Source organism: Carlito syrichta, unplaced genomic scaffold (genome assembly GCF_000164805.1).
Source record: "Carlito syrichta isolate Samal-C Ts95f unplaced genomic scaffold, Tarsius_syrichta-2.0.1 Scaffold305571, whole genome shotgun sequence".
Taxonomy (NCBI): Eukaryota; Metazoa; Chordata; class Mammalia; order Primates; family Tarsiidae; genus Carlito; species Carlito syrichta.
The window spans coordinates 335,593-349,440 of record NW_007249667.1 but is presented as its reverse complement, the minus strand read 5'-3'; the positions used below and the strand labels follow the sequence as shown (position 1 = coordinate 349,440).

Here is a 13,848-nt window from a genome sequence, read left to right as displayed (position 1 = left end):
GTCTCGAACCCGCAGTCTCAGGCAATCCACTCACCTCAGCCTCCCAAAGGCGCAGGATTACAGGCTGAGCCACCAAGCCCGGCTGTAAAATATGTATTTTAAAAAAGCATGTGGAAACTGAAGTTTTCTTCTTAGATGGTAATAATACTTCTACTCTATGTAGATTGGACACATAAATGATGCAGTAGAGATTTAAAAAACATTTTTAAGCTCAATGTGTGGTCATTTTTTTTAACCAATACAATGATTAGCTCAACTGTAATTTTAAGTAATTTATTTTACTTGCCTTGGCAACTTATTTGTAAATGAATTACCTTTCTAGAGTACTCTCTCAGTCAAAATATAAACATTTGATCAGGCAAGTGATGCAAATATATTTTCCATTACCTTTGACTAGAAAGGAAGGAAGCACAGAATAGTGAAAAAGTAATAAAGTCGGACAATCTGGGCTTTATTTCCAACTTCTATCTATTAAATCCTCTGAGGTTCAAATGTCCTAATCATAAAATGAAATGGTTAGACTGCAACATTAAGTATCTACCCCAAATCTATTATTTGAATAGCTTAGCAGTATGTGAATGCTGTCAGTAATGACCATTTTTAAAATTCTCTCTTTTCTTGTCCAACATTCATCTTCCACTTTCTAAAGTAAAAGAATACAGGAGAGTCATATTCCATGAGAGAGAGAGGTCATATTTCCCTTTGCTCAACAGGGACAGAGCATCCATTGCTTGCCAGGGGCATAGAAATCAATGACAATGCCATCTTTCATCACAAAATTAGCAGAACTAATAAAGAGCTCATAAGGAGTGAAGCAGCAACACACTTGCCCTACTCTAAAGGGTAACTCAACCTGGGGAGTGGGCTCCTTTCTCTGCCCAAATGAAAGGTTCAGTAGCTGAACATCCTTGATTAGGAGGTCAGGTTTGGTTTTGTTTTCGCCTCCAGGCTGAGTGCAGACACAACTCACTTGTAAGAGATTTTTCTTTAAGGGTATGGAGGCAGTTTGCAAACTACCCAACCTCCACCCTGCTTTTTTAGTAGGGGTTCTTGCTCTGTCACCCAGGCTGGAGTGCAGTGGCATGGATTGTGGCTTACCATAGCCTCAACTTCCTGGGCTCAGGCAATCCTGCCTTAGCCTTCCGAGTAGCTGGAATTACAGGAGTGCACCACCACACCTGGCTTTTGTTTTTTGTTTTTTGTTTTTTTTAAGAAACAAGGTCTTGAATTCCTGGGCTCAAGCAATCCTCTTGACTCTGCCTCTCAAAGTGCTGGGATGACAGGCATGAGCCACTGTGCTGCCTGCAAACTACGCTTTTCATGCACTTCTCCACCATCAAATGAGACTCACAGTCCTGGATTAACCGCACATTTACAAATGTAAACTATTCGCATTTTCCATCTGCATCTCCTAAAACCTTTTACATCAAATGCTATTGCGTTCCACTCAAATACAATACATATATATCAAGTTCCCAGAACTTTTGAATTTTTGTTAAAGGATAAAGTGGGGGGGGGGGACCTACTACTATACCTGCAGATTAAATTGAATCATGCCCTGTTCTCACTTTTAAAAAACTAAAGTCCAAAATGAACAGCTTCTGCTATAGATCAGAATAGCAAGAAGTTACCCAACCAAGAGCTCTAAATACCAATCTCTAGCTATCTCCATCTGGATGAACAATTCATGGCACTTAAATTCAGCATATCTGAAACCACATGCTGTCTTCTTGGTCACAATGACGCTTTTCCTACTCTTTCTGGGAATGTCAGTATTACCTTTCTATTCAGTTCCCTCATTTCTATACCAAGCCCATGTTCGATCCTTGGACATTTCTAATTATCTCTCACTATTTCCAATGCTCTCATCACCTTCCAAGTAGTGTGTCTCCCCACCACTAATTGCCATAATGTCAAACCTTTTAACTGTTATTGCTCAATCAATCTGCATAAACTGTTGAGCTGATTATTTTGTTCCTTTGTAGAAAAGCTTTCAGTGCCTTTACTTTGACTAGTAAATTAAGACCAAACTCTTCATTGAAGTGCCCATGCCCTGCTATGAAACTCCCGGACCGGTCTTATTTCTCATGACTCTCCATCAGCTCAACTGGAGCTGTTATTCACCTCCCTATTCCATGAGATTGTTCCGACAGTTCCACCACCTGGACTACTCTTTCTCAGTGGTGAGTAGAAAATGTAACTCTCCCTGCCAAGCTCAAAGTAATTTCTATCTTCTCCAGAATAAGTCATTCTGGAGCCTAACATCCCTTTGAAATATATAGGTTCTCTCTTTTTTCCACAATCACTACATTTTTATACTGTTCCAACCGCATGTCTACTGCCCCCATGTTCATTTTACCCACAATGGTCTTGTAGCCTGCACACTTGCCACTGAACTAGGAGCTACCTGATGGCACAAATGATCCCTGCAAAGGTTAGCATGCACAGTGCTCTGAACTTAGGAGTTTCCTAATAGCTTCTTACTGCTAAAGTGACTTAAATAGAAAAAGTATGAGTGAGTGGCCTGGTATCCCACACTGTTTCTTTAATAATCAGAATCCTTTTGTACTCTGATGAGTGAAATCTAGAGCTCCCTCTTAGGGAACAGTAAGACAGCACAGGGTAGAATACATGCTTGGCAGCTGAAGAGCACAAGCTTGGTAGCAAGGACATGACCTTTGCAGCACGAGTGTGAATCCTGGTCTCCTTAGCTAGTAACATAGCCTTGGAGCTGAAGTGGGCAACCCTATGGATTAAGTCAATTTCAACTTTTTTCTCCTATTGTAGATAAGATAAAATGTTTGAAATCATTGCCATATATCTTATTAACAAACTCTAAAATACAATTATTTTTGTAATAAGTCTTTTATACCCTTGATCATAAATATCTGTTGGATAGGAAAAATGTCAATTTGTGGGTAGCTAACAACTCCTGCAATGGCACCTGTCAGTCTCCAATTATTCTGCTTAAGTACATTCAATTAATACCACACAACAAGAAGGAACTTTAGCCTAAAAAGATTTTTTTTTTAAAAAAAGTAGAAGCAAGAATAATGATATTAGTAAAATATGATAATGCTATCATAAGCCAGTTTTACTTATGAGGGAGTATCCTAACTTCAGTGGTCTTAAAACTTTATGCTAACAATACTAAGAGGAACAATCCTAGATAATAGGTATACATGCAGGAAAAACAAAGCCAAATAATTTTGTTTGCTGTCTATGGGCCTCTATTGAGTGTTTTGTGATCAAATTACAACTTCATGATGAGTCCAGCTGCTCCCAGACACACCTTAAAACCTTTGGAAGCAGCAATGTGGGCAGCAGTCCAGCCTTCTCTGTTGGCATAGTTAATGAGGTCTGCGGGAAGAACAGGTGTGGATGTGCTTTCAGGACTCTCTTCTCCTCTATCCAAATCATAGATGTCGGACTCAGGTTCTTCCTCATTCAAAGAGTTTGTACAAGCTGGTGCTCTATGGTACATGAGAAGCTTGAGGCTGTCCACATTACCAGTGTCCACAGCTGCGTGAATTGGTGTCCAGCCATCCTGAAAATCAAATGAGCAGGGGGAAAGGATTGATAACAACATCAGTGTTGAGATCAGTGCTACTGAAAGTTCACTGGCTTGGCGCGGTGGCTCACGCCATAATCCCAGCACTTTGGGAAGTCGAGGTAGAGGACCACTTGAGCCTAGGAGTTCAAAACCAGTCTAGGCAACATAGTGAAAAAAAGTGCAAGAATTAACTGGGTGTAGTGGCACACGCCTGCAATTCCACCTTCTTGGGAGGTTGAGGTGGAAGGATTGCCTGAACTCAGGAAGTTGAAGTTGTGAGCTGGGATCATGCTGCTGCACTTCAGCCTGGGTGACAGAGTGAGATCCCAGCTCAAAAACAAAACAAAACAAAACAAAAAAACCCAAACCCAAACAACAAGAACAAAAGGTTCACCTCTAAATGTTCTTGGGCACAGACCACTGAGTTGGGAAATGCAGGCATTCCAATCCTGATCATCACTGATAAATTGATTAAAGTTTTCTAATCTCTGTCAGTTAAAATATTTCCCATTGTTATGACCCATTTATACAATTTTGTAATTGTAAACTATCTCCCTACCAGTTTACCATTTGGTGTAAGCAGGGACTGCACAGGCTCATAGCTGAGTATTAGGTATGGTATGGTAAACCCAATTCTCAGTTTAATACTATGAAAGAGAAGGAACTTTTGCCTAGAGAGATCTTTTAGCCTAGAAGGAACCTCAGCCTAGAGAGATCTTTTTAAAAATTACATGCAAGAAGCCGGGCTCGGTGGCTCAGCCTGTAATCCCACGCCTTTGGGAGGCTGAGGTGAGTGGATTGCCTGAGCCCGCGGGTTCGAGACCCGCCTGGGCAGCGAGACCTCATCTCTACAATAAATCAAAAAATCAGCCGGGCGTGGCAGTGCATGCCTGTAATTCCGGCTACTCGGAAGGCTGAGGCGGAAGGATCGCCAGAACCCAGCAGGTCGAGGCTGTGGTGGCCAGGAGCGGCCACTGCACTCCAGTCTGGGCGACAGAGTGAGACTCCAACTCAAAAAAAAAAAAAAATTACATGCAAGAATAATGTTATTAGTAAAGTACTAATATAATGCTATTATAAGTCAGTTTTACTTATAAGGCAGTATTCTAACTCTAGTGACCTAAAAATTTTTTGCCAAATATTCTAGAAGGAAAGCTCCTAAATAATAGTGAAATGGTAGACATGCAGGAAAAACAAAGCCAAATACTTTTATTGGATTTCTATGGGCCTCTATTGGGTGCTCTGTGATTGCTGAGGGATATTGATCATTAAAAGCTTAGAAAATGTTCCAATGAAAATTGTTCGGTTCATTGTCTAGAATATATTACTTTGGAGACTCAGTTCAGATGTAGAACTTTCTTATAAGGCAGTGGTTCTCAGGTGTGGTCCAGCACACCAGCAGCAACAGTATTACCTGAGAACTTGTTAGAAATACCTCAAGTCTCACCTCAGATCTACTGAATCATAATCTCTGGGGGCAGGGTTTATCAATCTGTTTTAACAACTCCTCCAAGTGATTCTGATGCACTAACTTTCTAGAAAAAACATTCTAGGAAATTTGTGGTTTTTATCATAGTCTCTAACTTTTATGTAGAGATAGGTCTGCCTTCTACTCAGGCACTCATCTTTATTAGTTTTTAAATTTCTTTTTTAAATAAAAGAACTAAGCCTTATTTTGGTGATTTGTATTTTGGCTTTATTTTCTGTTTTTCTGCTTTTAGTTTCCTTTTGACATAATGTTTTCATGTAGTATTTCATATGGCTATAATAAATATATCAGCGAGCCAGAGAACACTTCAAAAAAATGGGGTAGAAAAGTAGACAATAAATGGGAACAGTCTAAATTTAGACTACGTCATCTGATCACTTGCTAAAGTTGTCCCTTTATGATGTGGCTTTTTCTCTGGTTCAGCACCTCATACAAGTAAAGTCCATTTGGCTAAGAACAAACCATGACTGAGCAGTAACTGGAATACTGGGTATATTCCCGGGCTCCCATCAGGCAGGACCATTTCACTGAGTGCTCTTCGCTGGTTGACCTTCTCCAAGGTCAAAAGGCAGTGCCTCCCCCCAAAAACTTCCAGTCTTCCATTCACCTTTGTTGTTTTCTTATTAAAAGGCACAAGACAAAATTAATTATTCCCTCAAGATCCTCTATCAATTATACTGTTTATCTCTAGACCTTTGTGCATCTGTACTTCTAATGATTTTGTTCAGCTCATCAATAACTGGCTTGAGGCATGAATTTCTGTGTTCTCCAACTTAGACAGGATGTGACTTCAATTTTTATGTTGTGCTACTTATTTTTCATTCAGCTCAGTGACGTAAAATTCACCTATTTTTCATTTATAAGGTAGAATTTTATAGTGAATGTGTGTAACAAGAGATTTCTTGCACAAAATATATAAAAATAATACAAAGAAATGTAAAACTAAACCATTTCCCCAGATTTTCAAAAAATAATTTTTTTAAAAGTTCTTAAGAGTCAATGGAAAATGTTTACACCTAGCTTATTATATTCCTGCTGATATCATTAACTGCTGGTTTTCTTTGGAGATATTACTTAAGAAAACTCAAGATCTAAGATTATTATTCGTTGAATGAATAAAAACGTATGCCTTCATTGTCTGCCCTGTCTTCCTATTTTACAGATGAATAATCTGATACTCAGAGGTAAAGGACTAGTTATACCAATGGACAAGGACTTTAATCAACAGGAAAGAGACACAAACGGGGTCAGACACTTTCTAAATCCTAAAAGCAAAATAAAATAAAGCAACTTCCATTGTAATATATTTTGTTTTTTTAGCTCTAGAGTTTGTAGACACATTGTAAACTGCATATACATGAAAGAAATCAGATAACTCTTACTCACTCTGGTTTTTACACTTCGGTCAGTTCCAGCTTCCAACAATAGTTTAATACATTCTTTATTTCCATTTTTACAGGCCAGGTATAGAGGTGTCTGTCCTTCATCAGCAGCATGATTAATGTTAGCATCATATGCAATTAATAATTCTACACACCTAAACACAAGATTATGATTAATTACATAGAAACTGGGCTTGACCTCTGAAGCACCACCTAACCAAGATATTAAATACAGAAAATAATGCTAAAGTAATTATGCATCATTATATACATCAATTATTTTCATTTCTATATATTAGCTATTATTGATTTTTAAAAAAGAGACAGGGACTTTCTGTGCTGTCCAGGCTGGAGTGCAGTGGCATGATCACAGCTCACTGGCAGCCTCAAACTCGTGGACTCAAGCAATCCTCCTGCCTTAGTCTTCTGAGTAGCTAGGATTATAGTTGTGCATATTATGGATCTTATTATATGGGAATTATTTTTCCACAAGGCTGGAAAACATATTTTAATAAATCATAAAATTTAATTACTACCGTGAAAATTTAAAATAGTGGGTTTGATCATGTGCAAATACCTGGTTATGACACTTCCCTGTAACCAACTTGTAAAAGTAGAGTCCTTAACTTACTGGGACAAATGGTTTGACGTGTGTGTGTATAAGATTTTGGTTTAGAATAGTTTGAACCCTGAAAAAAGTCAGGCTGATGAGTCATTCTGAGATTTTTCACTTGAGAAAATAATTATAAATAGCATAGACAGCAGGGCACCATGTGCCTCCGCCATAAAAGGCAACAGAAAGACTGAGAAAAGGGTTGCCTTGGGGGAGAAAAGACAGCAGAGGTTGTCCTATTGAAGGGGACTGGTTGATGAGGAAAAAGACAGTTCAACAGAAGCTCACTGTCCTGAGAATCAAGGAGGAAAGAAATGAGGTGAAGTCAAGACATTGAAACACCGAATAACTAGCTAAATTCCCAGTGCTTAAGTTTGTAAAATTAGTTGAAGGCTAAATCATAATCAAATAGAAGTAATTAACTTCTTTTTTTTTTTTTTTTTTTTTTTTTACTCTGATGCATTTTTTTTTTCATAAGTTTTCCCTGGCAGTATTTGGATTATATACTTCAAAATTAAGTGACATGTTGAAATATGTATCAGACACATGTAAGTTAATTTCCCCAGGGCTCTTTCCTCTTGCAAAGCTATCCATGCCTCCATTCCTATGACTCTATCCTCTCCAAGCAAGTGGCTCTACAGATTGCCCAATGACAGGTAAAGGTAAAAAGCACAGCCCAGAAAGGGACATACTTCAGGACACAACCAAAAAGTAACAGCAAAAACCAGTGTCTCTAGCTCTCAAAAACAAACTCAGGGTGATAAGATATGTGTAAGAGAAGCCGAAAAACAAATAAATGCTACATATTAAGCATGTATTTTTAAATTTAAAAAATTTCATATTTATAATTAATACCATCGATGTGAACCTTAAAACTCACATTTCAAGAAGTCTGTAATTTGTTAAAGAACATTTTCATCAGGCCAGTTGGATTAAAATATTGAAAGCAGCTTGTGTTCCTCACAACCTGGCATGATTTCAGCACAGGCAGATAAAGTAACTTAGCTAGTTTTTATTTTATGTTAAAATATAACATAATTTTAAGCAGTCATGTCTATATTTAACCGTCTTATTAAGCTCTTTAAGAAATCATTGCTAAAGTTGTACATATTTTAATTAATAGGCTTTCTCAGATTTTATGTTCAAATGACTTTTGGTTTTAAATTGTTGCGTCAATTTTTTAAAATGATAAGACAAAGTGGGTGACTAGGATTTAATACTGAATAAACGGCCACTAGGGTTACAATTATTACAAATAATATAATTCTATGTTTTACTTTTAATGCCATCTTAAGTCAAAAAAATTTGGGGAGATTAGAGTGATGAAAAATAGTGACCAACAAACATCTTAACAGTTCCTTATCTTTTACTATATGTGTTGATATCCTATAGGTTATCTTCTTCAGAAGCAAGTTCATATACAGTTGGGACACAGCATATTTCCCTTCTTAACTTGTTAACTATTATTAGGAAGAGCAATTTCAGGATCCTACTTTGCATTTGAATCCTCAAATGTTTAGTGAATTTATTTGCCAATGAATTTTAAGCACTAGTTTACACATTCAGCCAGAACTAAAATATGTGTGCAAATTATAAAAAGAGGTTCTTTTCATATGGGGGGAAAAAAGAATTAAGAGCATCACTTACTCGAAATGTCCCTGAGCAGCTGCAGCACACAAGGGTGTGAAGCCATTTTTATCAGCAGCATTGACTTGGGCTTCTGCATTCAGCAGCAATCTCACACAGTCTATGGATTTTAATAGAAAGCCATGTAAATTCCCCATTTGCAGTTATGATGAGCCAAATTCTATACAATCTCTAGATAGATTATAAACCCACAGGGCCTCTCTCCTGCACAGTCATCTGACAATTCTATCATGGCAAATATGAGGCTCTGCAGACTATTTTACAGGGAAAGCAGCTTCTTTTCCCAAAGATTATAATACCTTAGGACTTACCAACTAAGACATGATTTTTTTCCTAATACTTTGAGAAGAGCTGCTGATGAGTAAAAGGGATGTCATGTACCAGAAAATGCCTTACCAGATTTTTCTACCAGCTTATTCCAGAAAATAATGTTCTTGGATGAAGAACCAAATTCATTTACCAAATCGAAATACCATTCTTCATATTTAAATAAATTCTTACACTACGATGTTTAATTTAATCTTTAAAATGCTTTTGTATGGTGACCATCCTGCACTTAATTCATGAAGGAGGATAAAGAGCCTGCAGAAAGTCATCTAACTCAGGTATAAACATCATCTAAATGTCATGCTATTTACTAGACTTAATTTCTCCATATTAAAGAACATCCCCACAGTTCTTATGAAGTAAAGAAGAATTCTAGATTACTTTTAAATTAATGAGCTATCTTTGTTCATTAGACTCTCCCATTGATCTGAATTAATCAACAATCATATGGCTCACATATGCAATGCTATTTGACTTTGCATTTGCGGTCAAATCATCTCTTGTTCTGCACTACCATATGTTTTGGTATATCTGACTACATGATTTGCATTTTAAAGAACAAAAATAATTTCCAGTCTTCATCAATATGCCATTTATAGTTCTATAACTTCTTAGTTCTCCTAAAAACTTCAAATAGCTATAAACTGTTTCAACTATGGAATAATTTCAGATCCATGACCTTTCCTAACTACTAAAACTTTCTCTCACTGCAGCATGTGGTACTAAAGCCCTGATATTTTTATTTTTCTCACATATCAGGCATTTCTAACAGATAAGCAAGGGCTATTTTGCCCTGACCAAAGTGATCACAGATGAGGGGCTTGATTCCAAGATGTGCTTTGGAATTATTAGACCCCGAATTTCTACATGTCCAATATATTTTATTGTACATGAAACAAAGATTATGTTTTACTAGTTTCAGTAAAATTTTTTATTAAGAAACCACACAATTTGGATTTTTCAATGTTTCTAAAAACTTTAAATCTCTTGTATAAAGCATTATCCACTACTACCTGTAAGAGAACACTGAAACTGAAATGAACCACTTGCTTGTAACAATGGTTACAAGTGCTTTTGACTTTTCAAATATGTGGTATGGTGAGATAAGTTCTCGCCATTTTACCTGTATGTCCATTCTTAGCAGCAGAATACAAGGCAGAATGGCCATCTTCACAGGAGTAATTAATGTCCAGTCCTTCTTCATTAAGCAGCATTGATAATAAAGTGACATTTCCCTGGGCAGCAGCTTGCTGAAGAAGGGTGGGCCTGCCAGCCAGGGGGGCAGGACCACCACTCATTAGCAAAGGGGTTAGGGAGGGTGACCAGCCTGTAGGTTAAATGACCCTCGTTAGAGAGTAGGAGCAAGAAGAAGAGACAGATATTACCCGTTCCTTTCTGAATTACACACACAAACATGTGAATATGTATCCCATGAGGATTATGTGGTTTCTAACATTATCAACCTGTTAATATTTACTTAGCATGAATCCGTACTGTTATTTCAGGCCTTTTATCTGCTGCTAATTAAATTAACATACACAGTTACAAATTATTTTTAGTAGTCAGTCTTGCACACGTAAGTGTTAAAGTAGTGACTGGTTTTAGGAAATTAGGATGGCTGTCTCATTTTAAAATTTCAAATACTCTTCAGGATTTCAAAACAATTTTAATTTTAAAATCACATAAATGTTTCCTTGATTTCAATACTAATATGAAGATATGAATTGATATTTTTAGGTATAAGATAGAAATAATGGTAAGAAATATTTTTTTCAACAATGTTACCAAAGTATTTAACCATAAAGTTTACATAAACCACTTAGATGAACCAAACGCCGTCAAGAAATCTATTTATATTTCTCAAATTCCCTTATTTGGGAAAAAAAAATAGTGGGACTAACTACTATTCAGCAGTAAGAACTAATAGAATTATAACATGTAATACTGGAACTATAATACACTTGGCATAAATATTCAACATACAATTTTGAAGACTGTATCATCTGGCCGTCTTTACAAAATGCCTAACGAACTTTTAATCAGCCAACAAAACAGGACACTCTACTATATGGTTTTAACAAAAATCATGAGTTATCATAGTTAGATATTTCTCTCAGTATTTAGCAGCTTTAGAAGAGAATCTGTTAAGTGTGTGAAGTCGGCTGCAAATAGCATGGAAAATTTTCTGAATTCTTCCTTGATCAAAAGGCTGTAAAAACAGTAAAGCAAAAATGTTTATTTAATGTGATACATAGGTATTTCTGTATTTTAGGCTTAAATACAGTGAACTTTCAAAATAAATAATTTTTTCCTTTTTTCTCCTCATAGGGTCCTAATACCTCTAATGATGCTGTGCATATGTATACATATTCATTTCTCAGGGCACACACTCAACATATATATGGTAACATTCCTTTAATAAGATACAAACATGGATGCTTTATATTCTCTGCACAAGAGTATCATCAATAATATTCTACATATGTGGATGCTATATTAATATATATGTGATACTCAATTCCCATGATTAAATCCTCAATTCTCAACCTTGTTTAATAAATATTAAATGGATACATATCAAAGGAACGTCTTAGTATTTTCAAAATTCGTTATTAAAAACAATTATGCAAATGAAACTATACTGTTTATTAAAAGCTGGCTATTATAACTTCATAATAAATTATATGGGTTTATGAATAATTTGTTTTTACCCTACTAGAACTGCAGTGACATACAAAATTAAAACATTCATAAAATTCAATATTTATCTAAACTTTATAATTTTTCCTATTGATATCCATTAGATCTTCTTATAAAAGAAGTATTTTTACTTCATACTTACAAGAAGGCTCCTCTCTGGTACATTTTACCTTTTGTATTTTCTTAAAAACAAACAAACAACAAAAAAAACAGGCCCACAAAAATTAAATCAGTACTTATTAGAAAGGAATGATAAACAGAAATTATAAACACCAAGGTATGAAACCTTGACTGCAAAGCAAACACAGGCAACAGAAAGGCATCGCACTAGAGTTTCTGATTGTGGAACAGGAGAGAATGTGGCTCACACTCTCAGTCAGTTTTTCTCTCTCTCTCTCTCTCTCCTTCTCTCCATCCCTCCCCCTCCCATCCCTCCCATCATCCAAGGGGTCTTTGTTATTGATATTCTTTTATGAATACCAAAACATTTATATTATTAAATGATTTGTTATTCTTTTGGGTTTTGTTTTCATTTTTCACCACAATTCTAGGTTTAGGGTGAGGGGCAATTTAAATATAAATGTATTTTTCAATTGCTTTGTATAGAAATATTCAATTATGACTATTTTTATCATTAAATTATCTGAAAGATAAAATATTTTAATCAAATTTTTTCTCAATCTTCAGAACATTCAAGTCTTATAGTTTTCCTTCTGTTATTCAGCACTATAGAAGATATATCAGTTTCCTTATTTTCTTAGAAGATTGCAATATATTTTTAAAGTCTTTATAAATACCAAGTATTCTTAAACTTTAAATAAATTTTACATATTCACTATCCTTTCCAACTTTCTCTAGCACCGACAAATGTAAGTTATTTTAATAAACCCTGCCATCCATATGGAAAACATAAAATTTCACCACAAGATTATATTGTTCACCAAAAGTCCTGGCAATGATAAACATGGTGAAACTGAGTTAACTGGTTAAGTAATGGATAAGTAATGACAGAACAGACCTGTACTCATACAGCTACTCTAATGATATTAGCAAAAGGTCATTCAGCTTCACAGTGTCATATACAGACGTTAGTAAGGTGAGCATCTCGCACACACGCCATGAAGAAGGGAACAGCCTGGGCATGCGAGGGCAGAGGGAAGAGGAGTTGAGGACAGCTTCCGGCATCAGCTTCAGAGGGTGGAGAAGGTTAATGTCAAAGCCCAGATCATTCTTGTTTTCTGATTTAGCCTTGAAGCCAATCATACATGGAGAATAATTTTTTAAAAGATATGTTTAACTACGGAAAAAAGTAGGAACCAAATTAAATAAAATGTATCAAATTATAAAAAAAAGAAAACAGAAAAAATTTCCAAGGGTATGGAAACTCAGTTGCCAGGAGTGGACTTCTGGTTTAGGCTTCTGTTCATCTAACATTTGAAATGTGTTCATTTGACAAGTTCAGGAGGAACAAGAAATTCTCATTCATTTAGAATTTAAAACATTATTTAAAAATTTAACATTTGGTCATTGAAGTTAGGGTAATTTACAACACAATTCATCAAAATGGTAACTTCTGTCATTCTAGTTCTCTTTGGTGCTTTAACTTTAATTATAACTAGTCATAATTGTTTGTTGTAGATAGAAGCTAACATGGAACCACAGTATTTTAGAGTTTGAAAGGACCATAGGATCTAGTAAATTCTCCAAGGAAGGAGAGGTAGTATGTTTGAAAATTCATTAGGCAAGCTTAAGAAATCTTTTTTGTTTGGACATAGTATCACTCTTGTTATTATTATTTGATTCAGTGCTTTCATTTTTAAATGGAACAGCTCATGGGTAGAGAGAATTTGCTCCCCAAGGTGATACCTGGAAAGGGACAGAAATGGACTAACTATGCCTTCTTACACTCAGTTCAGTGCTCGTTTGATCCCTGAAATCGGAACAGATGCCTGTCAGGTGTTTGGCAGATGTGCTGTCTCTATGCCCTGCCCTTGGCAACCACAGAGGCATCTGTGGCTGTTTAGAAGGTTAATATCCTTCAATGGGCTCATGACCTGGAAAGACACAAGCTCACCCAGGTACAGACGAGTTAGTAAGTAGGATGGATGGAGCACAGGTACTTTCTAGTTGCAATGGG

At 36.2% G+C, this 13,848-nt stretch overlaps 1 protein-coding gene across 1 annotated transcript in view; it reads right to left on the bottom strand.

Annotated features, from left to right (window-relative positions):
* CTTNBP2 (cortactin binding protein 2) overlaps positions 1-13,848 on the bottom strand; it is a 168,846-nt gene that overhangs the window by 70,070 nt on the left and 84,928 nt on the right. The window contains exons 5-8 of the mRNA XM_021714285.1: positions 10,135-10,338; positions 8,685-8,784; positions 6,429-6,579; positions 3,293-3,547 (exon numbers count right to left, since the gene is read on the bottom strand). Coding sequence (XP_021569960.1) covers positions 3,293-3,547; positions 6,429-6,579; positions 8,685-8,784; positions 10,135-10,338 — 710 coding nt within the window. The remainder of the gene's footprint in view (positions 1-3,292; positions 3,548-6,428; positions 6,580-8,684; positions 8,785-10,134; positions 10,339-13,848) is intronic.